The sequence below is a fragment of the Carex rostrata genome, chromosome 4, assembly GCF_964058835.1.
Source record: "Carex rostrata chromosome 4, lpCarRost1.2, whole genome shotgun sequence".
In the NCBI taxonomy this organism is placed as follows: domain Eukaryota; kingdom Viridiplantae; phylum Streptophyta; class Magnoliopsida; order Poales; family Cyperaceae; genus Carex; species Carex rostrata.
In genome coordinates, this window is record NC_135921.1 from 6304991 (window position 1) to 6331001 (window position 26011).

Below are 26011 nucleotides of genomic sequence, written 5' to 3' on the forward strand. Positions count from 1 at the left end.
AATCATTGGGTATTGGCCGTGCTTATGCCAAGAGAAAGTGCTTTGTACGTGTACGATTCCGATAAGAAGAGTAAAAAAATGCTAATGATCACTGCTACGGTCGAGGAGTAAGTGTCATCCTAAATTTTATGTTTTTTTACAATGCATTAGATTTTTTTATTTTTTTTCAGTTTAAATATCTCTCGTAAGTACTGATTGTTCAATGTGTTCATATTTCAACAGTGTCTTCATCAGGGTAATGGGTACTTCTTTGACGATTCATAACGATTGCAAGGTAATAGTTTATATTGAGATATATGATTATAAGGACCTAGTTGGAAAAAAATTGTGAATATCTAGACATATAAGTCATTTGTATGCTCATTAACATACATTTCAATTTTTTCAAACTTTTTATGTAGTGCCCACAACAACCGGCCGACTGGGAATGTGCATATTATGTCATGTTGCTCGTGCAAGACATAATAAACGAACACATTGATACTTTTCCGAACTTAAAGGTATGCATTTATTAATTTTTCAAAAAGTAATTCAGCATTGTTGCTTCAAATATAATAAAATACACAATTAATTGTGCATGCTCTTCTATCTTTTAAAAAATGCAGGACATTTCCTCTAAACATACTGTACAATGCTTGAGCGAATTACGAAAAATATGGGTTCAATACTTCCTAAATGAGGTAAAGTCGACAAGAAGAAGTATTACAATTTAGGATGTGTAAACTTAATCTGTAGGATGTGTATGTCTATGATATTTAATTTAGGATTCGTATGTGATTTGTATATGTAAACTTAATTTAGGATGTGTAAACTTAATTTGTAGGATGTGTTTGATATCTATATGTGATTTGTATGCATATATATTTATCAATCTGTGATTTGTATCAGTAGCATATTAATTGGGCCAGCATATATATATAAATGGAAGCTGGCCAAATAATTAAAGTTTTATTTTTTACATTCAACCAAACATCTGGATCGGTTCTTATTCAAAAACCGATCTAGATATGTAATTTTTAATAAAAAAAATCAAAAAAACTATCAGGATCGGTTTTATATAACAATCGATCTTGATAGTATGTATCTGGATCGGTTCTTATTCAAAAACTGATCTAGATATGTAATTTTTAATAAAAAAAAATCGAAAAAACTATCAGGATCGGTTTTATATAACAACCGATCTTGATAGTATGTATCTGGATCGGTTCTTATTCAAAAACCGATCTAGATATGAAGTTTTTAATAAAAAAAAATTCAAAAATATTATCAGGATCAGTTTTATATAATAACCGATCTTGATAGTATGTATCTGGATCGGTTCTTATTCAAAAACCGATCTAGATAACAACTATTAAGATCGGTTATATTAAAAAATCGATCCTAATAGTTTCTATTTGGATCGGTTCTTTAAAAAATATAAAACCGATCCTGATAGTATCAGTATCGCCTTCATCAGGATCGGTTAGATTCCGATACTGATATGTGTATATAACCGATCCTGATTCCATATTTTCCACTAGTGATATTATCTCTACATAATGAACTGGAAATGTTCGCTGTTGATTTTCACAGCTATATCAACAAATATTGGAATCTGTTGCTTCATTGTTAAAGGCAATATTACTCTAGTTTGAAATAAAAAACACACTGAGAGAATTATTCTAGAACTAATAAGAATTGTGCCAGATATTGCATTGCTAGTAAGAGGATTGAATAATTACAAGTTCAAGGCTCTTCAATTTGAGAAGTACTCATCTACACCCCTTCAAACACTTTGATTTTAATATTAATTATTTATGGGATTGTTCTTAGTTCTTTTACATATTTTAGAAAGACTCATTTTTCCGGGTGAAATTTATGAGCTCTCTGTTTGTTTTAGGAGATTCAAATAATTTATCTTTTTTTTAGAAAAAAAAATATGTTTGATTGTCCACCTTCTCTGAATCTCTATTAATCAACTTAGTTAGTTTTGCATAAAAGTAATTATTTCAGAGAATAACAGAGAATAGGCCTTTCGATAAAATAGGCCTGACAAGCCAATCCGATTTTATTCTGAGGGCTCCAAAATTCTTGTAACGTTAGAATTGCTGGCACAAAGACCACACTATCCTGAACGAACTACGCAAGTACAACGTAAAACTCCAAATATGTATGTTTGTATGATGTGAAACCAAAAAATGTACTGTATAAAATAAAATGCCAACATAAAACAAAAGAAAACCAATAATACAGTGTTACTACCCTATCACGGTGTTCTCTTTTCCAGAGTAATTAAACTGGGACAACAGCTCCGAATTGGAAATGCATGGCAGCTTTGATTGAGGAATAAAAACAAAACTGAAGTATAAGAGGGTTTTTTCCCTAAAAAAAGTGCATAGACCATTTTTACAAAAACCAAACTTAAACACAAACAAGAGAACTATGTTGACACGTCGGTCATTGATTGCTGCTAAAAAATTGTGAGAGAAATCTTCTCTCTAAATTTCATTGTGCCATTTGCTAATTAATTTAAGTAATCTTAAAACAAACCAAGTTGAAGAACCACGATTCTAGACTCTTGCTCAAATAAGATAATTGAGCATTTTTCTACGTTGATATTTTCTTACCCAATTATAAATTTATTCCCAAACATGTGATGTGATGTTGAGTCATGAAAGTACGTGATGCACTTGTTAAATCATGCATTATTTTCTTGATTGTAGGTTTTTTTACATCTTTATTTGTTATATACAAACTACTTGAGCACATTTCTTAATTATATTTTTTACTAGTTAATTTAGTATATTATATCATAAATAAAGGTGAACCTCTGTAACAAAGATAGGAAGGAAAGGGAATAATTAAGAGAAAGGAGATGAGAGGACAAATTGAGACCCACAAATATATATTTGAATAAAGATTTTTATCTCCCAATCTATTTCCCCCATTTATCCCCCACTAACGGTCAAAGTCTCCAACTATTCTAATTATACCCCATTTCATCCCCATGTAACTGAATTTCCCTAAACGTCCTCTAATAATATTTAACGGTCTTATCCAATGGTCTAGCTTTCTTCTTCTCCCCAAGTAGCAATCAACATTGTTTTTCTTTCCAGATCAAACAAAAAAAAAATCACGCTGCTCTCTTCTCCTCCTCTCTCTCATTTCTTCATATCTCTCCTCTCGATTGCCTCTCCTTCACAGCCTCTGTCTCTTCTCTGTTGCTCTCCGATCAGACACGCTCCCTCTATCTCCTATCACATAAGATCAGATCTCCTTCACGGCCTCTGTCTCCACCGCCATCGCAATTTGGAATCCCTCCCCTTTTGTCTCCATTATTACTCCTCGTTTTCTCCTTCTTCACCTTAATTTTGTGTGAATCAGTCGAATACAAATTCGCGTTGCTCGATTTCCTCGCTCAGGCTCCGTACTCACGTGACCTTAACTGGGACCAAGCCACACACGCGTGCAGCAGCTGGACAGGTATCACATGCTCCGTGCTGGACAAGTATCACATGCTCCGTCAGCGGATCTCGCATCACGGCCGTACGCCAGATCCCTCTAAATCTTCAGTGTACTTCTAATTCGATCTTCACTGCTTTTTTCTATCTTTGCTGTTTAGTTCTTCATATTTTGTCAGAAATCGAGAATTTATTCTTTAGAAATTGTCTCATAGAGGATTGGAGATCAAAATTAAAAATAAAAATAAAAATAAGATCTGACAGATACTGCATAATTTATGTGTCAACAATAGATGTATGCATTTAATTTCTTTTTCAACTTTAGATCCAATAAAATATTCATTTTCAATTCTGTCAAAACATACAAATGTGATCAGATCCTCATTTAATGTCTATGTTTCATTTGCCTGTTGTAGGAATTGGGTGTAGAAATCAGAGTCTAACCGGATACGACATAAAACTATGCTTATTTGTATGATTTTGTGAGGGTAGTTAAGGAGTCGAATGCTCGAGTTTGAACTAATTCCAATATATTTTTTCTGGTTTGAACAACAACATATTGCCATCTAGTGCCAGTATACTTGAATTTACGGTTATTTTTAAAATCTGTTAGGTACCTTAGGTATGAATACTTGCATTACGACTGTATAAATATTTGCTCAATGTTGTATGAATACTTGTATTCTAGATTTTTAAAAATTGTCATATCGTCGTATTTGTATAGTATCTGTGCACATAGGTATTCATAATTGTGTACATAGGTATTCATATTTGTGCACATAGGTATTCATATTTGTACATAGTTTTTTTTAGAAATATATTAGATATCTTAGAAATGAATACTTGCATTACGAGATATAAATATTTGCTCAACATAGTATGAATATTTGCGCATATAGACATCCATACTTGCATCCAGTTATTTTAGAAATATGTTAGGTACTTTAGGTATGAATACTTGTATCGTATTTGTATCGTATCTGATACGATATCCATATCTGTATCCATGCAACATAGTCTACAATGTAAATATTAGTACATAAATGCACAGGTGTGAATACTTTCCATATTACGTATTAATACAATCAAACACCAAATAGAGTAATTTGTAAAAAAATATTAAATTAAGATATTTTTCAACGTAACAATTTATACTTCAGTTATAAGTATGAATACTGACATTATGAGGTATGAATACTGACAATACATAATATTAATACTTTCAAATATCATCTAGTGCCACAAGCAAAAAAATAGAGAATATGTTAGATACAAACACTTGATACACGAACTATTCACGCTTGCATGACAATGTATGAATACTTGTAATACTTTATATTAATACTTTCATATATCATCCAGTGCCATATAAAAAAAAAATAGAATTTGTTAGATACATATACTTGATACATGAACTATTTACACTTACATGAGGAGGTATGAATACTTGTATACTTTATATTAGTACTTTCAAACGTCATCTGATGCTAAAAGAAAAAAAACCGTTGATAAAATATTTTAGATAAAACGCTTGATACATAAACTATTAACATTTGCATGACAATGTATGAATACTTGCAATATTTGAAATTAATACTTTCATACATCATCACATGCCATATGAAAATAAAAATAAAAATTTCATAGATTATGCTAGTTACTAACACTTGACATATGAACTATTTACACTTGCATGACGATGTATAAATACTTGCACTACTTAATATTAATATTTTCAGATGTCATTCTCTGTCATATGGAAAAAAAATTGATAAAATATATCAGGCACAAACACTTCAGACATAAATTATATACACATGCATTACAAGATATGAATACTTGAACGAGGAGGTATGAATACTTGCTCGACAAGATATTAATACTTGCACGACGAACAACCCGAAAGTATGTCATCATGGATCTCATTTGAAAGAGAAAATTACGTAGAAGACGTCCATGGTTTTAGATTTGCAAATTTCCTCACGGATCGTCAGAAAATATTGCTGAGATTAAATGGAGAAAAAAAATCCAACTCTAAAAACATGTAGAAGATGTGTGTATGATGTGTCCAGTTTTTTTTTAAAATACTTGGTATCTTAGGTATAAATACTTGATATATTATATATTAACACTTACGCGCATAGGTATTCATACTTGCACGTGTCAGTCATAAAATATATCAAATATTAAGTGTTCTCACAAGTAATTAATGAATTACAGTTAGTTAATGGTCCCCACAAGTAGTTATTGATTGGGGGATGAATTGGGGAAATTGACTGGGGATAGTTAGTCGATCCCTATATATTTTTCTAATAATTTTAGGGAAAAAATTATTGGATGATTATAGAAAAAAAAAAAAAAAACAATTTTAACATTTCTCCTTTTTATTCCTAACCTTTGCATATATTTGGCTCCTTTCCGTTATTCTTATCACTTCTCCGTCTTTTGACCGAACATTTTTGTTCCACTCTAGTGGGTTTTTTTTTTTTCCAATTAGGACTGCTAGTGTCAATAATACTGTGGTAACCGGTATCGTCCTGGAATAATCTCCTCTCCACTATTCCACAAATTATTCGATGGTTTGTGTAAGATATGATCCATCCGTTTCAGATTAGATAGTTTATATCTATCTTCACTTCCTAATGGTCTTACTCCTGCCGATTTTGACTAATTTTAAGGGTAAAATTATTTTAAATTTAGACATTCTGAATAATGCTAATATCAAATTTGTATATGCTTTCCAATCATATGAACTTTAAGATACATATACTAGTGAAAATAAAGAAAAATAAATTAGAAAATAAAAAAATAGTTAAAAAAAATGGAGAAGAGATGGAATAGAGATCAGAAGGGAGTGGAGAAGCGGCGGAGTAAAAAGTTTGAGAATTAAACGGAGCAAAATCCAAAACTTTGAAACAGAAATGCCAAAAGCAGCGATCCGGACGACCGGAGCTTTAGTCCTACTTTTGAAATTAAAAAAGAAGCTAACAACTAGCAACAACATATTCTTATCATAATACTAAAGAATTAATTAATATACACACTACCTGAACTTTCATATAGTCTCAACCTGTATGTAACAACCCTCATCAAAAAAAACTAGCAACTACATATTCTTATCATACTCAAATATAAATTAATATACACACTATCTGAACTTTCATATAGTCTCAACTTGTAATATAACAACTCTTATCAAAAGAGCTAGCAACTACATATTCTTATCAGAATAATTAAAAATTAATTAATATACATACTATCTGAACTTTCATATAGTCTCAACTTGTATATAACAATCCTTATCAAAAGAGCTAGCAACTACATAATCTTATCAGAATACTCAAATATTAATTAATTAATATACACGCTATCTGAAATATAGTCTCAACTTGTATATAACAACCATTATCAAAAGAGCTAGCAACTACATATTCTTATCAGAATAATTAAAAATTAATTAATATACATACTATCTGAACTTTCATATAGTCTCAACCTGTATATAACAACCCTTATCAGAAGAGCTAGCACCTACATATTCATATCAGAATACTCAAAAATTAATTAATATACACACAATCTAAACTTTTATATAGTCTCAACTTGTAAAGATTTATACTTGCAATGCAAAAGATTTAATTATGTTTGTCATCATACATAGACACTTTTGAAAAGAAGTAGATATATAGATGCAAATAAATTGGGCAGGATAATTTCTAAATAAATTACTAAATCCACCATCCAGTTGAATCAGTTTATTATTCAGCTATCAATTTAGGAGCACATGCAGTCTCTATTTGTTTATTTACTAACTCATTGACAACTGAAATAAACTTAAATTGGAACATGAGAGTCATGGTGACAACAATTGACATTAAACAGGCAACTTGAACTTAATTATTATGATACAATTAAGACAATTCGATCGTGCTAATTAAGTGTATTACATGTTACATTTCGCAGATATTCACTAAACAGTCTAAGGTTCTAATTGACTGACATGTGGACCCAGCGACTCTCCATCTCCGTTCAATTTCCTATCCATACTACAGAGCTCAGGAGATTTTACAGGTAACAATTTCGGGAGATTCGTATTTCCCTCGGAGCTGTTGCCACTAACTAAACACATTGTTTCACCTCTCCCATGCCACACACCACATTGTACATTGTTCATTTCCAGTGTTCTCGACTCCTGGTCAATTCAACAACCCTTAGATTCATTTTCCAACTTTTGATAAATATAATGAGAAGAGTGAGGCTATGGTACTATGGAGAGGCGGATCCACTCTTATTGCATGGGGGTCAATTGACCCCCATTCAATTTCAAAATTTTTGTACTTTAATATATATTTTTTTATATAATTGAAAAAAAAAAAAAAGATGCTATGAATACTATAGAATTGACCCCCATATTTTTCGTGAAAATTTTATATGATTGACCCCCATACGAAATTCTTAAAATTTGACGCCCATGACTTGAAAGTCTGCCTCCGCCCCTGGTACTATGCATAGGCACATAGCGCATATTGGTCAGTACTATAGATTAATTATTTCCATTTTAAAGCTTCAAACAGTTAACCTGAACTGTTCAACATGATCTCTGTATAAATATACTTGCAGACTAAATATTACATAATCTTTTTTCTATTTTTTTAGATAATTAGAAAATTACTATCTAAAGATTCTGACCATTTAAAATAGTAATTTTCTAGCTATCTAAACAAATAGAAAAAATGATTATGTAATATTTAGTCTGCAAGTATATTTTCATATAGGGATCATGTTGAACGGTTCAAATCGATTGTTTGAGCTTTAAAAATGAAAATATTGATCCATAGTACAGACTAATATGCGCTATGCAAAGTACCATAGCCTAACTTGAATGAAAATATGGCATATTGCCATATTCCGAAGTGTGGTTTTGTACCTGGGATAAGGTGCAACAAGGAAACACGAGATGACTCGCACAATCATCTATTGAGCTGTTATTTCCCTACAACAAAGGAATTGTCTATTTAATATTGTGAAAAGAACACAAATCAAATAAAGGTGGACTCGTACATGTTTGGTAATGGTGGGGCCAAAATTAGATTAAACTATAGGAAAATCACATTATTTCATAATGAATTAAAATGATGTATATCATGTCTGAGGTAAACTATCCGGAGAAACTTGAATGATTTTAAAGAGTAACTTAAAATTTAAAACTTACCCTGATGTTGAACTGTTTTCTAATTCTGTTACGGAAATAGCCCAGGTAAACTCCAATCAAAAGAGCCGAACCAACACCAAAGTATACATACGCATTATGTCTCGTGACAAAGAATGCAACCAAGCTGATCAATGCCAACAGTCTCAATATCAAATATATCGCTCCCTGGTTACAAAAACAAAACAAAAATGTGGATAATGTACCATATACAAATCTCTGGACAATATAGGGACCTTATACAAATTTGTCCAAATATAAAACTATGAAGAAACATCACTTCCAGGCAGAATGAGCACATGAACTAGTGAATAAAAGTCAAATGGATTTTGCATTATTGTACTACATTCAAATATCATGCTAATTACATATATTCCTTCCACATGATATACCGAAGACTACGCTAAGTGTGAAGTTAGAAACAAATAAATAAATGCATGTATGTGTGTGTATCTTATTCATTGAGATGATTACCTGAAGAAAGCAAGAACCTAAATTAGCCCTTTGCATGTTCTTCCCAAATATATAACATGGACAACTGCAATAATTGAAAGCAACAGAAGAGAAAATAAATATTCCTAAAATAGAAACAGAAAAAAAGGGTAAAATTAGTAATTGGTCAAAAGGTTAATTTTGGAGCAAATGCTTAATGTTCAGTCTGCATTTTTATAGCAGTTTCACATTTATGGTACCGAACAGGTATCAGCTTAGCACCAGTAAATAGTCCTTTTCTATCTAACTTTTACCAGAGCAGTTTTCGCTTCATATAGCACACGGACAATAGAAACAAAACAGCGCTGCATATGATTCATGTAACTAGTTTCCTATCTAACATTTGGTATCTTTTGTGCTTATGCTAAAACTGTAGCTAAACAATTGTGTAACTTCACTACTGTTTCAGAAATCAGACAAGAATAGAAATCGAAACATGATTTCATAATGGAAAGAAACAAGGAACCAAGTGGGTTTTCTAAGCATGAAATTCAAACTTTGGTACAAAAAAAAAAAAAATGCGCTGCGTATATATGGTCCAAGTAAGTTCGCAAGGAACTATAAAACAAATATAAGAAATAACAGGGGTGATACACAAAACAACCAACGAGAGAGAGATTACCAGGTGGCTTCGATAGCAATCTGACGGTCGTCAAGATAATCCGCAAGCAACTCACCTTCCCACATGCGCTGCACGTGACCTAACCCCCACCTCTCCTCGCCCTCCTCCGCCACCTGCGCCACCTTTGCTGGCGCCGCCGCCGCCACAGCAGCACACAGCATATCAAAATCCAGCACCGCTACGCCTCCTGTCTCTCCCTCTCTCCCCTCCGCTTCCTCTTCTCTCTCCACCATCTCTTCTCTGAAATCGCCAATTGCAATTTGTTAGAAATGAGTTCTCGAATTACCCAGCAATTGTTTCCGAATGGAGTGATTATACCTTGCGTTTTGGAGGAGAAGAGTTTAAATTGGTTCAATGCATGAACCAGGAAGCAACACGAATTCAACAGTGAGAGATTATTTTATTTCGTTTTTAATTCCTCGTGTTTTGTTTAATATCGATTTGGTGAACCTTCCTGTTGCTATTTTCTTCAAATTTCTATTCCAATATCCATATTAGATCCCATGTAGCAGTTGTAATTATATCTTCTTTTTGATCGTCTGATAAGATCACACAAAGAGATAAATGCGTAAGATCCATAATTATCTTTTAAGTGGATTGGGCATGGATTGAGTTGGCTGGTGGGATCATTACACAACTAAGAATACGCGCAACTTTTACGGCGCATTCTTTACGGATGACGTGGCGAGATTCGAGTGGCTTAAATTGTTTAGACTAAGGGAAAACAAATGCACTGAGACTCTGAGTGGGCTTATCTGTAAATTGTTGTGTACCGTTGGTGCAGGTGCCGACAACATAGCCGTTTGGAAGATAGACGACGGCTGTTGGCGCACTAATTGATGGAATCTCATGTATGTGCCTGGAGTACAGATCGAGTACAGCAACATTATGTAGACCGAATTTTTATTTAACAGATAAATTAAAAAATATATATATAATTTATAAATATATTAATATTTTGAGAATACTGATATCTGCAATTATATTAGAATGTAATGTGAATCTAATTGTTGCGTAAATCTCAACATGAATCGGATGGTTTAAGTCTGACTCTAGGTAAAGATTATTCAAATTTTTTGAACAAAAACCTCACAAACATTAAACATTAAATAAGTCCTACAGAATGTGGTGAATTTTTTGTTGCTATTCCACATTGTTATACCCAAAATAAATAAATTAATGTTCTATTTATTTGCAACATTAACATTTCTTTTGAGGGGATCGAGCTTATAATGATTTTTTTTTCAGAATTTGATTAACAACATAAGCTATGAATGTTGTTTAATATTTTTTAAAACTTAATTAATATTATGCGTAAATATATAATAAATATAATTGTTATTAAATTGTAAGAATTGCTTATTTAATAAGAGTGAGCTACTTCTAATTGAAATAATTATATTGTGTAACAATGGAGTAAAATTATAAATAGTATAATAGTGATTACTCGAAAGAAAAACTATTAAAATAAATAAAAAATATTATTATTAACAAAATCATCATTCAACAAATTATGATAAAATTAACGAAATAATCCACATTTAACGAGAAAGTTTGTCGCTGGTTTAGGTTTGGTGCTCTTGAATAACAAATAGTCTTGGTGCATTGAAAATCATTCTGGTGGGCACACCGTTGCTTCGACCACTTTTATTGGTGGGGACCACCACAAGGTTACAATTTTTCTCGGCCGGTAATTGCAAGGGGTTTAACCTAATAATAATTGAATGCAAAAAAATAACCTTATAATAATGACTTCTAGTTATCAACGAAGAATTACGGATTGTAAGGAAAATTATTTCGTTAATTTTACAATTGGAGTCGTATTAAATACTGGTACAAGGTTCTATTGATTAGAAAATTATTTCTGCCAAAAAATAAGAGTAATTAATAATAATAGGTCCAATAAGTGTCTCACAAGTTTCTGAAAATAGTATTAAAAGTACAGATTTCTAATATTTAGAGCATGTTTTCCAGAATATATTTATAATAAGGACGATTTGGTATTATAAACAAACAAACATAAATCCTTAATTAATATTGAGAGAATAGTGTTGTTAGAAACTATCAAACTATTACGGCTTGACTGCTATAAAAAAATGCAATAGATAACTAAAAGAAGGCAGTTGAGGATAGACATCAGAGGAAAAAGAAAGAAAAGAGAGGATTAAAAAAAGAAGAGAGCAACGAAAAGAAATGGACATGATGGATTCGCCGCCCTGTTTGCAACCAAAAAAAAAAAAAAAGATTCCAATCAGATAGAAACAGAGTTGATCTTCGTTCACATGATTCATACTTTAAATTAACTCTTATTTTATCTATGGATACAACTTATTTGAATCAGGCAGGTCCTCTGATAATACTGTCGGATACGAGCACTCAGGAAAGGAGAAGCTCCATGGGGAATTCCGACGAGGACGCTTTTCTTGGTTTAGAGGGGCCGACCCTCTCTAACTATTTGCTTGATAGGGCCGAGTATGGCTATTGATGGTCTCCTCAATGATTCTCCTAATGGCGTTTTCTAGTTCTATGAGTGCTGTGGTTCGAAGTGCTACGTCTTAATTGCTTTAGTTGACTTAGTTGTTATTGGTTGCATTTTGCCTTAGCTGTTTTTATTTTCAATTTAGTTGTTCTTGGTTTTGTATATTTTGGACTATGCATTTGTACGAATTTGAACGTTTCGTAATGAAACCGATGGTATCCCCACTTTTTCAAAAAAAAAAAAAAAAATGCATATGTAGTCGCATATTTTAAACTACATAAATTGTATGACATTTTGAATGCGACTGTCGGCTGCATATGTATATACGGTATTTAAAAACAATAATTTTCACTCAAATTGTACGGATTTTATTTTGAATCATTTAGGTTAGACGATATATAAATAATTTTGATAATTTTATACCCTCTATTTATCTGTTAGCCCATGATGCCATACTTTCCTTAATTTGATCTGGACACTCATATTTTGAAATAAGCGGTTCAAACTTGACAGAAATGTGTACTGCTATCAGTCCCGATTTTTTTATTTATATCTAAAAATTAAATCAAATTACAAATAATAACCGAAGCACTGTTGAATTTCGAAAACTACCCAATCCGGTTATCCAACAGTGCTTCGGTTATTATTTGTAATTTGATTTAATTTTTGGATATAAATAAAAAAATCGGCTATCAGTCTCTACCTCTATTTATCCCAAATAAGCGTAGATTTAGCTTTGATACGATTATTAGATTCGCTCAGGAACTATCAATTGTGAGCAATTTGATGACTTGAAATTAGCTCTAATTTGTTAAAAATATCTAAACATATTGTAAATACATTTTATCTGTTTTTGTTACGGAAAAGTATATGTATTATTTTGAATTTGTTCTAACAAATTGTTGTGAAAACATTGGATAATATTTGAATTATTACAAGTGTCACGTTTAAGTTATTTACTGACTTAAAAATGAGTTCTGAATTAACTAAAAATATCGAACATGCAGTCAATGTAATGTAAATGCATCACAAGTTTACAACAAACCTTGATTGCTTAGACATATACATGTGTTCTTTTGAATCAGCTCTAATAAATTATTACAAAAGTATTAGATAATATATGAAGAATTATTGTCAGTTTTTGACATTTAATGACTATTAAATGAGATTGGAAATAATTAGAAATATATAACATGAACAATGTGATAAAATAAATGAATAAAAAGCGGCAATATTTGTTTGAGTAAAAATTGAAATAATCTTTCGATTCACTATAATTGATCTTCATGCAAGGATTAGAAAAAATATTTGAAGAAGAAATGATAGTTGATCTTGTATAGGTTAGAAAATATTTACATTATAAATCCTTGTTTTGATAATATTTACTTAATTAGAAACATCTAGCTTGCATGCAACATCAAATGCAACATCTAGCTTGCATGCAACATATCTTTTTAATTAGAAACATCTAGCTTGCATGCAACATCAAATGCATTCACGCAACTTTTGTTCCAAAAAACAATATATCTTTTTAAAATTTATCAAATAAATCTTTGTGAAAGTATTAGTCAATATTAGAAGTATAACTGTTACTTTTTTTATGTTTTAAAAACTTAAAGTGAGTTCTGATTTAATTAAGAACATATAGCATGCACGCAATGTGCTGTGCATGTATTAAAGTAGCTTTTGTTGCATATAATTAATTGTATAATTTTGAATTCGCTTAAAATCTTTGTAAAAATATTTGATAATATTGAAGAGCATGAATATCAGTTTTGGAGATTTAATGATATGTAATATGCTCTTGTATAGGTTAGAAAATATTTACATTATAAATCCTTGTTTTGATAATATTTACTTAATTTCAAATTTAGTTTTGATAACAAAATTAAGTAAATACATCCAACATGCACCCAACCTGCAGTAGTAAAAGCATTACAACAGTATGTGTTTGCATAAAAAAACTATATATCCTTTCAAATACGCTATTATAATTATTTCTGAATAAAATAAATAATATTTGAAGAATAAGTGATACTTTTTCGTATTTAACAACTTAAAATGAGGTTTGAATTAATTAGAAATACCTAACAATAAAGTAGCAGGACATGACATCCAGGAAAGTATAGAGGAGAACAAACCATAATATATCAACATAGAGACAATATAATATGGTGAGGCTATGGTACTATGCATGGCGCATATTGACCTGCGCTGGGGACTCAAAATATTCGGTTGGCAAGAGAGCCGAGCTGTTAACAACTGTAGAGCGGCCAATGACAATATTGCCCCAACACGAAGCCTGATCAGGCAAGGGAAGAGGATGGGTTGATTGGCAAGTAAGCCAGTGATTGATTTCCCGCATGCTAGGCCTCAAATTAGGATCTTCAAGGAGGCATTGTAATGCTATGTGTATGCTTCTTTTTATTTCAACATCAGAGCAGGGTTCTCTTAGTCTTTCATCTTTTAAATCTAGTATTCTTCCTTCATTTAAGTATTGAAGTACCTAAATGGTTGTGCAAACAAAAATTTGATATTTCTGTGAGTGAGAGAGAGAGAGAGAGAGAGAGAAGCACCCACTGCCAAGCTTCTCAAAAAGAGAGAGAACACTTGGCAGACGCTGCCATGGCTTTCAAATAAAAAAAGAGAGATGGAGAGAGAAAGGAGTTTGTCATGTTTTCTGGTTTTTATTTTGGACCAATGCGTGAGGTGACATTACATTTTACTTGTACAAAAGGAAGTACCTGCTTTTCATTTCAGAGAGAGAGAGAGAGAGAGCTTACAAGACTAACAAGCCCTGTAGGACTCGAAGTGTTTCTTTTACCGCTGATTATTTCGAGAACCACCATTCCAAAACTGTACACATCGGCTTTAGCTGACAGCATTCCACTTTGTAGTTCTGGGGCCATGTAACCTCTGAAAATATGAGTTATGAACCAATACTCGAGGTCAATATAGTTACATATCACAAACCATTTAATCTACTCAAGCCCATTGAATTTTACTGGACTGCCATTTATACCAATATATATAGGTATATTACTAATTGTTCCTATGTTTGATCCTTGAATTTCTTTCACAATAACTTGATTTTCGTTTAGGACTAAGTTGGTTATTTTGAAAAAGTTTTGAATCAATTGAGTTCATATATTCAGAAGTTCGGACCAGTTTGTTATATAATAAAGTCGAGAGACCGGTTTGTTATAAAACAGAAAGTCATGGACTAACCTCGTACCACCAATAGTGCTGATTGTAAAAAAAGTGCGATCTTCTTCAAAGAGTCTTGAAATGCCAAAATCTGAGATTTTTGGGACCATATTTCTGTCCAGTAGTATATTTGCAGGCTTTACATCCCGATGAATAACTGTATCACCAATATCCTCATGTAGGTAAAGAAGGCCTGAGCTGATTCCTTGTATTAATCTGGATCTCTGTTCCCAGTTCAGTTGTACTTGCAACATTCTAGTGCCTATTTAAACAAATCACACTTCTTAGTCAAAGTAAAATAAAAAAAATTCATTTATGGTCATGCACACATAAATCTCTTGCATGAAGGGTTGCACAATATTTAGAGTTTTGCGTGGAACGTAAAGAATGAATGAACAACATATGTCAAAGGGATCTAAGTATCTGACATAGGCTTAATATCATCTATACACTTTAACTCTTCTTAGATTTCATATTTTTTTTCCTATTTTTTATTGGATATATCATACTTCTCACTCAACTCTAACAATTATTTTCATTCTTAATACACAGTCATTGTACATTTATTAATCCTAATAAATGGTGAGATAAGAACTGATAAAAGTACCCTCTTCTTCCTCTATGTGCTGGCACTCTCATTTTCTTACTTGTATTGCAGGCCCTCAGTGAACTAAACTATATTTGCTTTTCCATATACCAGCATCCTTATCCCAGATTAGTGGAATACTGAAATAATTTTCAAGTGACTCACAAGACTATTCAAAACAAAAAAGAAAAATAAATGTGTAACATACCATACAACACTTGATCGAGGCTAGAATTTGTCATGAATTCAAAGCATAGGATTATTTCTTCCCGCTGTATGCAAAATCCCAACAATTTAACAAGATTTTTGTGCTTGAGCCTTGCAAGAAGATTTAGCTCATTTTTAAGCTGTTCATTTCCATTATGTGCACTTCTTGATACTCTTTTAACTGCTATTTCTTCACCGTTCTCAAGAATTCCCTATAGCAATGCACATGACAAGGGACATTAATTAGGGATCAGCTAATTTAAGAGTCAAAATAATTCAATCTATAACAAAAATTGTCGTAAAAAGGAACATTGATAGTAGTAAATACTAAATACATTATAAGTACAAAAAAGTTGAAATAATATTTTCCTTTATTATTAATTGTCTTTTTGAAATAAGCAGCCTAACGGCTCTCTCTGCCCGCAGAATGCATGATCATACCTTATATACTGGTCCAAGCTGTCCTTCGCCAATCGTGTGACTAAAATTATCAGTGGAAGCAATTATTCTCGTGAAATCAAAAATTTCAAAAATTTGAACATCTTCTCGGCCATTAGACGGATTATTTCCTAGAACTTGAGATAAGAAAATGTGAAGTATGTTCAGGCAATAGGTAATTATGATTCAAGAACGAACATTGGTCTGAGAATTGTTCTTAAACTAATCATACCTACTTGTGAAGTTCTTTTGAACGGCCACCTTCTTGTTTTCCAAAACAAAAATACCACTGCTAGTGATAAGAGAACCATAACTGCGGCAATACTGAGAAGCACGGCGAATAATACATTTATTTTATTGGACTCTGGCAAGACAAAGTGCAAAATAATCAATAAAAAAATAAATCAACTTCCCAAGCTGGTTAATTTTTTTTAATCATGGCAAATAACCACATACCACTCTTAGAAGCATCACTCTTAGATGCAACACTGATATATAAAGTATCCCCTCCTTCATGAAATTGTATCATATCAGTGATGTCTCCAAACCAAGCCAGACATCCTTGCCATCCGATATGTGCATAAGCCATGCAAGAGGAATTCTTCTGGCACCAACTCTTACATTCACTTTCGTTCTTTCTTTCATCAGAAATTGCATTGAGTGTGTCTGGCAACTTCACATTATCTAGAGATTGAAATCCATGATCTGTTGTGTCATTATTTAAAGGAGCGACTCTTTCACAACCTCCAGAATATATGCGATTCTTCCAATCTTTCTCATTCTTGTGATGAAAAAAGCTATCCAGACAACATTTACAAGTGCCATCACTATAAATCCCATAGGGCCCACAAAAAGCATATCGAGGGGTCGTATCATCTGGCGCTTTCCAAAATTCTATCCATTCACTGTTGTTCAAATAATAACGATATGTTGTACCATTATTTGAGTCCAGGACCAGACGCCAAAGGACTGATGAGTCTAGAGGCTCATACCAGAAAAACGCTCCATTTTCACCTGATTTTGAGACATTAAACCTCACCAATTCGTTTGTCATTTTGGGGAAACCATTCCATCGCATACCAGTCCATGGACCAGACCGATAAATTACATCAGAGCCCATAAAAGTAACCAGTTCGTACCTTCTAGAAGGGTCCACCTTCCGAACATATTGCCCAGGAGAAGGATCAATTCCAGTAATGTTCCAAGAAGAGAGTTGAATTTCAAGCATTGAATCCAAGAACTTGGTATACCCAAGTGGTACATGGGGCAATAGGGTATCAGAGAGTTGGTATAAACTCTGCCACAAAAGTTTCCCTGTTTTGGTATCATTAACTATGAGAAGCCCTAAATCAAGGAGACAAGCTTGAGGTTCTACTCTGCTGAGCTGACTACCAGTAGACCATATATCTCGGCCTGTGCTATCTTGGATGAAAAGGGTACCATCTGGGGATAGGTTAAGCTTGCCAGCACCACTGATGATTGGACGACCCCCATTGGCAACCCAGATGACTGTCTTATGAGGGTCGGTGATCCAAATTCCAAGATATAGGCTCTTGGAATTTGTGCTGTTGAAGAAACCCAATTGGAATCTTCCATTAGATGAAGTTAGGACCTCGCTATCTTGCAGCACCTCACTTGTGTTTAGTGTATTTCCTACAATGCAATGATAAATTTAGGTTACACCCACTCTATTACACTAATTCATTAAGAATGGATTAATGAATCATACTCTCTCATAAGTTATTATGCTATTTTAATTAGGCTTTACACTGACAAAAGTAAATGTCCATATATATATAGTCATGATCTTTGTTACGAGAATTACCAAGAGCAGAATTGGACAGCTCTAGTTCAGTGTTTCATTCGATGCTAGTTAGGGAGTCAATATAGGTATGGTGGTTAAGGATGAATATAATTGACAAATATATATAAAAAAAACATGCATAGAAAAACAACTTACAAATTCATATTAAATGAAAATAAATATTGAGATGATAAAGGATATAACTATACAGGCTTGATAGGAGTAATACAAAGGTGCAAAGGAACAAATCTTGGCGTGGAGCACCCCTGAAGTTGTTTGATATGCTGAGAATTGCTTTAGGTACTGGTAAGGATCAGATTAGGGATGAAGGATCAACTTAGGTACTGGTAAGGTAGATACTGGTTTAGGTTTGCTTGTCTATGGTGTGTGCCAAGAACAAGGCTTCTGATACCACATTTTAATGTATGGAGAAGTATTATGAATGAAATCTTTGTATTTATTTTCTTGTCTAATTGTATTTACATATAGGGATTTTTATAGACTTGTAAGATAAGCTAACAACTCCTTAACAAACTCTTCTAGCAAACTTATCTAATAGAAAACACCAATAACCTTTGACTTAGGTCAAAGGTGTATTATCTCTAACAAAAAGAAAAAATAAATAAATGCAGAAGAAAAAAAGAGAGCCAGAAACTAGAAATTAAAAGCATTGACATGGAAATCGACCAAGTCCGAGTTGATTCGATCAATCCAGGTCGAAATCGGTGGCCAACGGCTGAGTAATTGGAGAAGAAAAGATTAAAAAGAAGACGAATCGACACTAACCATCTGAGTTGAACCGATTCTGATTCTTCGAAGGGATGGAATGTGATGATCGGATGAGAAATTTCGGGTTATTTGTTTCACTAGAGTGTGGAGTTAACGACTCAGCTGGCTGGATTGAAATAGTCGCGAGCTAAATGGAAATAGCTCGCTATTTTGAATGCGAATCGCTTAAATAACCCAAATCATGAGGTTGGATTCCTACCGTCCTATCTGCTTTGACACGAATATTAAAGGAATCCTGTGCGTTTTATCTGAGTTGGATTGATCCACATTCTCATCGTACGGTCCAGATACAAACTCAAAATTTGGATTATTCAGGAGAACCGGTTAATAAATAGGAGGAGAAGAGGCGTGGGACCCAAAGGTGATAAGTGGGCTGCTGAGAAAAAGAAAATATTTTGGGCCGTGAGTTTAGATTTTTGTTGGACCAGCTATTTTATTTTTCTTTTCTTCCCTTTTTTTTGTTTTTTTTGTTTTTTGAAGTGAGACGTGGAGGCTCTAGCTTACTAGCTTTCTTCAAATTTCTATTTATATTACAGAGAATTTTTTTATTTTGTGGATTTTAAATCCATGATTTTTTACATGAGAAATATGTTCCTTAGCCACTAGATCAAAGGTTGGTTCTTTTTTTTTTAAATATTTTAAATGAAACGAGTCTACCATATATCTTGATGAAAATATATTTTATTTAAGTAGGATTTACCGTGACTAATTATGCAAATTAAAATATCATTTTTTTAAGTATGAGATTTGGAGAAGAAAAAGTGCACAGGATCGGTGAACAAAATCCGTCAATGAGAATGTATGATGAATATGTTATCATAAACTATGTTTGATTTTGCATACATAAATTCTTTTGATTCAAATGCAAAAGAAATCTTATTTATCAACTTTGGTGGTTTTTTATTTATTTTATTTTATCCGTGATGATGTAATCAAATAAACGCAACATAGCTTCTAATAGTGAACTTACGTGCCTTTTTTATTTTTAATATATGATCTAGTTCTTAATTAAAGCACATCATGTCTATTATAAATTAGATGTTCTATCATTTGTGTATCATAATCATTCTAAATTATGCCTTTCATCAAATATATATGTAATAGCTGGTTTGAACATTTTTCTATTCTGATTTTTTTCCCCTCGCAACTCCGTAGTAGTTTCTGTGGTTTAATGAAATAATAAGTAGGGGGGGGGGGGGGGGAGGGGGGGGTGGGCGCACTCAAAAAAATTTAACATTCTTATTTAAATAAAATGTTGGGATACGGTGAGTGTACTATATTATATATATGAGGTAAGGTATTACGTACTATTAATTATTGTCAATGGATAATAGATAGAGATGCTTTGTTCTTATGACCCTATCATTTTGGAAGAGCCGTGCACAAAATGCTGTGATTAAATTGTTAATTCAAATCATTTAACATGATTTTTATATAAAAATATACTTGAATCAAATTTTACATTTTTTTTAAATATTTTACTATTTTTTTAGATATATAAAAATCACCCGATTGAAAGATTTTAAACCATTCGAAAGTAGTGATCGATTTTCCACTTATTTAAAATATATGAAAAATTCTAATAAATGTAACATTTGGTCTCGTGATACATTTTAATATAAAAATTATGTTGATTTGTACTTTGCAAAGTACCGTAACCTCACTCAAGAAGTTGCACTGTATATATAGATCATAAATCATTTAATGTTGATTTGTTCATTTGATGTCTATTTCTGAAAGTTTTCAATTTACTATTATATGAAGTTAAATATTAATGGCATGTAGTTTTTTTTTTAATCTTCGCATAATGACTTTTAAATGACCGGATTTTTTCTTAACCAACTGTGCTATTTTTCTTTTTTTCTTAATAGCATATAGTTAAACGTAAATAATGACTATCTAAATTTTGAAGAGACAAATATATTTGTTTGGAGGAATTTCATGTATATCCTCAACAACCTCAAAATTACGTATTTTCCTCTTTAAATTCATATTATCATATTTACCCTTCTAAATTTCAACAACTCACAAGTATATAAATTTATTGATTTTTCTATTAAAACTCATTTTAACTTTATAAACTTCTTATTTGATCCTTTATTAAAAAATAAAAATATTTAGTATGTGTGAAAAATATTCAGATTTGAATTTGCTCTAATACATTATTTTGCATGTATTATATAATATTTCAATTAAAATTATCAGTTTTGATAAATTAATAAATTAAAATAAGCTCTATATTAATAAGAAAAACAAAGAAAAATAATCAATCAGTGTTGTCTACTCATCTTTTAGCTGTAAAGCTCCCGGGCACGGCGACCCGAGCGCAGGGTTGAGACTTGAGATATTTTATGCAATAATACTACAGTAGACTTTGACTGTGTTAAGTTAATACTTTCAAATCATGAGCTGTAATAAATTATTATGCAATTAATTAGAAAGTATATGAAGAATAAATATCAATGGTTTAATGACTTTGATAGTAGTCCATCAAAAAAAAATTCCCGGCCCCTGATTTGACTTGAGGGGACCACTTTCTTAAGAAAATAGGATCTGTATTATCTCAGATCGATACATGTAAGTACAACGAGAAAAGAATATATGGTATGGATTGTTCAGCTTCAGCTGCAAAAAAAATCGATATCTATTTTAGATATAGAAATATATAGAAGGTACATTTTAAGATACGCAACAGAGTTCTAAAATAGAAGGTACGTTTTGAGATACGCAACAGATCGACTTAAAGAACGCTCTGGATTTTTGTAATTGTATAGTTAGATATAATATATAGATTATAATTACTTTTATTTATTAACTTCGATTGTTGAGCAGTTATTATTCACTGTCGATGTTAAAAAAATGTCAAATAAATAAAAACCTACATGCAGAAGAAAAATAAAGCAAGAAATGAAAAGCTTTAATTGGTTAATTACAAGAATCTATCTTATCCGCGATAATAAAATTATTTAACAACATCAGTACCTAAGCAGATATTATTGTCAGTAATAACAATAGTCATTATATATACACACACCTTTTGATTTCTCTGTATAGAATGTTAATTACTGAAATGCCTATATATTTTACTCTTATCATACGTCTGTACGTTAACCCTTGGCAGTGAATGGAGAGAGGAAATACCGAGGCATTTAGTAACAAAGTTCGTAGTATTGTCCAATCATTTTTCAATTAAATTAACAATGTAATGATATGTAGGAAGTAATAGAATCAAGAGGGAGATCTAATATTATAGGAGATATTCCGAGTTGACTCGGCCGATCCAGGTTGAGATCAGTGAGCTGAGTAATTGGCGATTCTTCAGATTATTAACGATTCTACGAAGAGAAGGAATTAATGTGATGATCGGATGAGAGCTAGGTTTGGGCTTATCAGCTTGGAGTTTGTTTGTTTCATTAGGGTGCGTTTGGACTGATAGAGAGCGGGATTAGCGAGGTTAATTATAGCGTTTAAGTTTGAAATAGCCACTAGCTAGCGAGGTTAGCGTTTGGACTAGATTGATAAGTATCTTATATATATACAAGCAGATATAACATAGGGTGCAAATAAAAAGAAACTACAGAAAATTAAGAACATAAATGAAGCATAAAATAATACCTTTGCCATCAACAGTGACAGCGATGGAAGACAGCAAAAGAATAGGAATTAATAAGACCATCTTCTCCGACGATCGATCTTCTCTAGTTGATACTTCACCTTTGTACTTTGCACAGACTAGCAATATGGATCCTTTCACTTTCTATTTGTGCTAATATCAAGTCCACTTGGTCAATGTACTTCAATTAGATTATGAAGTGAGAAATGGTCAAGTATTAATAAAGTACTAAGTCAAACATCTTCAAATTGGGAAATTAATGAGAAATTTTAAGATGCTCTAACAATGCTAATTATAAATGAATATAGTTTCAATGTACGTACCTCTTATTGTTCATATGTCTATTCCATATGACCTGTCATCCCTAAGTAATCATTGTTTTATAGTTTGGTTGACAATACCTTATTCGACGTATACTTTAAACATATAAACAATAACCTCACTGAAACAGAAAATGCAAATAAAAAAGTGTTGAATTTATGCAATTTCTGAGGAGAGATTATTTTGAGAAAACAATTATTTCATTCAATTCTGTTCTTTACACTGTTTTCATTCCTATATATATTACAAACATCTAAGCTACTGTTTTGTTACCGTTTGTACCCTGTACCTATGTACAGTATATCTATTTGTTGAATATATGCAAGGAGGCCCCTTTACTTCCTTGATTTAATCCTAGCCTTCTATTTCTAGATCTATGATGATTATTAATCTGAGATCCTAGATCCTATTTCTCAACACTCCCCCTCAAGCTTGGAATGTATATATCATACAATCCTAGCTTGCTTGAAATTTTTTCAAATGAACTCGGGTCCAAGCCTTTGGTGAGGATATCCGCTAGTTGATCTTCACTCTTAACGTATGGTGTTTCTATTTCCTTTGCTTGAACTTTTTCTCTAATGAAGTGACAATCCACTTCTATATGTTTGGTTCGCTCGTGGAATACCGGATTCGATGCGATATGTCTTGCGGAGTTATTATCACAATACATCTTCATTGGTTGATCACAAGCAATGCCTATTTCTTTGAGTAGATGTTTTATCCAAGTTAATTCGCATGCGGTTGACGCCATGGCACGATATTCCGCCTCCGCGCTAGATCGTGCCACAACGTTTTGTTTCTTGCTTTTCCATGTGACTAAATTTCCGCCTACAAATGTGCAAAAACCGGTAGTGGATTTTCTATCAAAACTTCCAGCCCAATCTGCATCGGAATAGCCACATATGATATTAGAATTATTGTTTTTCATCCAAATTCCCTTGCCGGGATTTTTCTTTAAATACCTTAAAATTCTATTTATTGCCTCTAGGTGTGGAGTTCTTGGCGAGTGCATGAATCTACTAATTTGGCTTACGGAAAAAGAAATATCCGGACGGGTGACCGTTAGATAAATTAGCTTTCCAACTAGCCTTTGAAATTGGTTTATGTCTTTAATTGGTTCACCATCCTCATCATTTAATTTATGCCGGTTATCAATTGGGGTAGAGATTGGTTTGCATCCTAATTTACCGGTTTCCTTTAAGAGGTCTAAAGTATACTTTCTTTGGGAGATGAAGAGTCCCAATTTTGAATGTGCTACCTCTATTCCTAGAAAATATTTTAAATATCCAAGGTCTTTGATGTCAAATTTTTCTTTTAATTGGCTTTTAACTCTTTTAATTTCTTCTACGTTATTTCCGGTAACTATAATATCATCTACATATACTAGTACAAGGGTTATATTTTCTCCATCATTTTTAATAAATAATGAATGATCGGCACTACAAATTTAGACATGGCAAAAAATAATCAATTTGTATTAGTGGCCAACGGTATGAAAGCACAAATTAATGGTGTAGGAGAAATTGATATTTTTAACAAAAAAGTTCATAATGTTCTATATCTTGATACATTCCCTATAAATCTAATTTCCGTAAAAAAACTAACATATGAGTTTAATTGTGACGTAATTTTCTCATATAAAAATGTTATCTTTCAGGACCGGGAAACCGGGAGGAAGATTGGGGAATGTTTTCTTGAAAATGGACACTATCTCTTGAATTTACAAGAATTAAATGTTTGTGCTTCCGCTAAATCTATTAACCAAGACATTTGGCATAAGAGGCTTGGGCATCCTTCCAACAAGATTTTAAATAGTGCACTAGATTTTTCATTTTCAAATTGTATCAATTGTGAATATATGCAAGGAGGCCCCTTTACTTCCTTGATTTAATCCTAGCCTTCTATTTCTAGATCTATGATGATTATTAATCTGAGATCCTAGATCCTATTTCTCAACAAAAAGTAAATTGCTCCATTACACCAATCTGGTTTCAATATTTTTCTATTCAGATTGTTTTATTTCTTCTTTCTTTCTAAATCTGCAGCTAGTACTTTAATGTGTGCCTCTAAAAAACCATAAAATTACGTAGTTTCCCTTCTAAAATTCATGATATCATATTTACCCTTTTAAATTTAAAAAATTCACAAATTTAACCAATTTGTTGTCTATTTTTTTGTACTAAATTTCATTATAAATTTATAAAGTTTCTATTTTATCATTTATTAAAAAAAATCGTAGCTTGTATAAAAGACCTAATTAATTAGCCAATTTATTGAGGAAAAATAATTTATTTCTCTACTTCTGACAAATTCACAATAATATTTAAGCATATGCTTTTGTGTGTGTAACAAGTAGGGAAATTAATCACTTGTCCTAAAAAACCGACCAATTAGAAGACGGCATACATCTTACACACGATAGATATTTTTTTTATTTGTTCTAATAAAAAGTAAAATGAAAACTTTATAAATTTCAAATGAATTTAATAGAAAACATAACATATTAGATAAATTTGTGAGTTTTTAATTTAAAATAATAAATATGATATTATGAATTTTTGAAGGGAAAATACGTAATTGCAAGGTTCTTTAGGGGTATGAATAAAATTCCCCCTAAAAAAATATTGGGACAATTAAGGTGAGTGGACAAGGAAATATTTTGGTAATTATAAAAATATTTTAAAATAATAAAAGGAAAGGAAAGAGTACCTTAATTTTTCGATGTTTAGAAGAATTGGTATAAAATTTTCCAATCCAAATTTTAAATTGATAAAAATTATACCGATTCAAACTTTAGAAAAAAT

The 26011-nt window shown here is 32.0% G+C and overlaps 2 protein-coding genes and 1 long non-coding RNA gene across 4 annotated transcripts; 1 reads left to right on the top strand and 2 right to left on the bottom strand.

Moving 5' to 3' along the window:
• The first annotated feature begins 3024 nt into the window (after positions 1 to 3024).
• On the top strand, positions 3025 to 4120 carry LOC144553517 (uncharacterized). The gene is made up of 2 exons (XR_013511384.1): positions 3025 to 3553; positions 3857 to 4120. It is a non-coding gene; the product is annotated as an uncharacterized LOC144553517 (long non-coding RNA).
• Positions 4121 to 7234: 3114 nt separating this feature from the next.
• Positions 7235 to 10222, bottom strand: LOC144552887 (PLAC8 family protein). 2 transcript variants are annotated; one of them, XM_078300913.1, is made up of 6 exons: positions 10082 to 10222; positions 9764 to 10003; positions 9124 to 9187; positions 8653 to 8817; positions 8368 to 8433; positions 7235 to 7632 (listed from the first exon to the last, which is right to left on the bottom strand). In XM_078300913.1, the coding sequence occupies exons 2-6, from the start codon at positions 9994 to 9996 to the stop codon at positions 7420 to 7422; spliced, it is 741 nt and encodes a 246-aa protein (XP_078157039.1). In that variant the 5' UTR covers positions 9997 to 10003; positions 10082 to 10222; the 3' UTR covers positions 7235 to 7419. The 2 variants fall into 2 exon arrangements, with proteins under 2 accessions (XP_078157039.1, XP_078157040.1); XM_078300914.1 differs by having other exon boundaries at positions 9764 to 10156.
• A 4068-nt stretch (positions 10223 to 14290) lies between these two features.
• On the bottom strand, positions 14291 to 18657 carry LOC144552882 (G-type lectin S-receptor-like serine/threonine-protein kinase At1g61490). The gene is made up of 7 exons (XM_078300909.1): positions 17137 to 18657; positions 16913 to 17044; positions 16684 to 16817; positions 16244 to 16454; positions 15471 to 15711; positions 15026 to 15158; positions 14291 to 14748 (listed from the first exon to the last, which is right to left on the bottom strand). Exons 1-7 carry the CDS (start codon positions 17906 to 17908, stop codon positions 14431 to 14433), a joined length of 1941 nt encoding a protein of 646 aa, XP_078157035.1. The 5' UTR covers positions 17909 to 18657; the 3' UTR covers positions 14291 to 14430.
• Between the last annotated feature and the right edge of the window lie 7354 nt (positions 18658 to 26011).

What these genes read in the sequence shown, in the direction of transcription:
- LOC144552887 (XM_078300913.1), bottom strand. Translation starts at nt 9,996, where the DNA reads ATGGTGGAGAGAGAAGAGGAAGCGGAGGGGAGAGAGGGAGAGACAGGA. An exon ending in GAAAACAGTTCAACATCAGG is followed by an intron (nt 8,434 to 8,652) that starts GTAAGTTTTAAA and finishes CCTTTGTTGTAG; the next exon opens with GGAAATAACAGCTCAATAGA. An exon ending in CTTGTTGCACCTTATCCCAG is followed by an intron (nt 7,633 to 8,367) that starts GTACAAAACCAC and finishes TGAATTGACCAG; the next exon opens with GAGTCGAGAACACTGGAAAT.
- LOC144552882 (XM_078300909.1), bottom strand. Translation starts at nt 17,908, where the DNA reads ATGCTTGAAATTCAACTCTCTTCTTGGAACATTACTGGAATTGATCCT. An exon ending in CCTCGATCAAGTGTTGTATG is followed by an intron (nt 15,712 to 16,243) that starts GTATGTTACACA and finishes TTGTTTAAATAG; the next exon opens with GCACTAGAATGTTGCAAGTA. An exon ending in AGCACTATTGGTGGTACGAG is followed by an intron (nt 15,159 to 15,470) that starts GTTAGTCCATGA and finishes TCATATTTTCAG; the next exon opens with AGGTTACATGGCCCCAGAAC.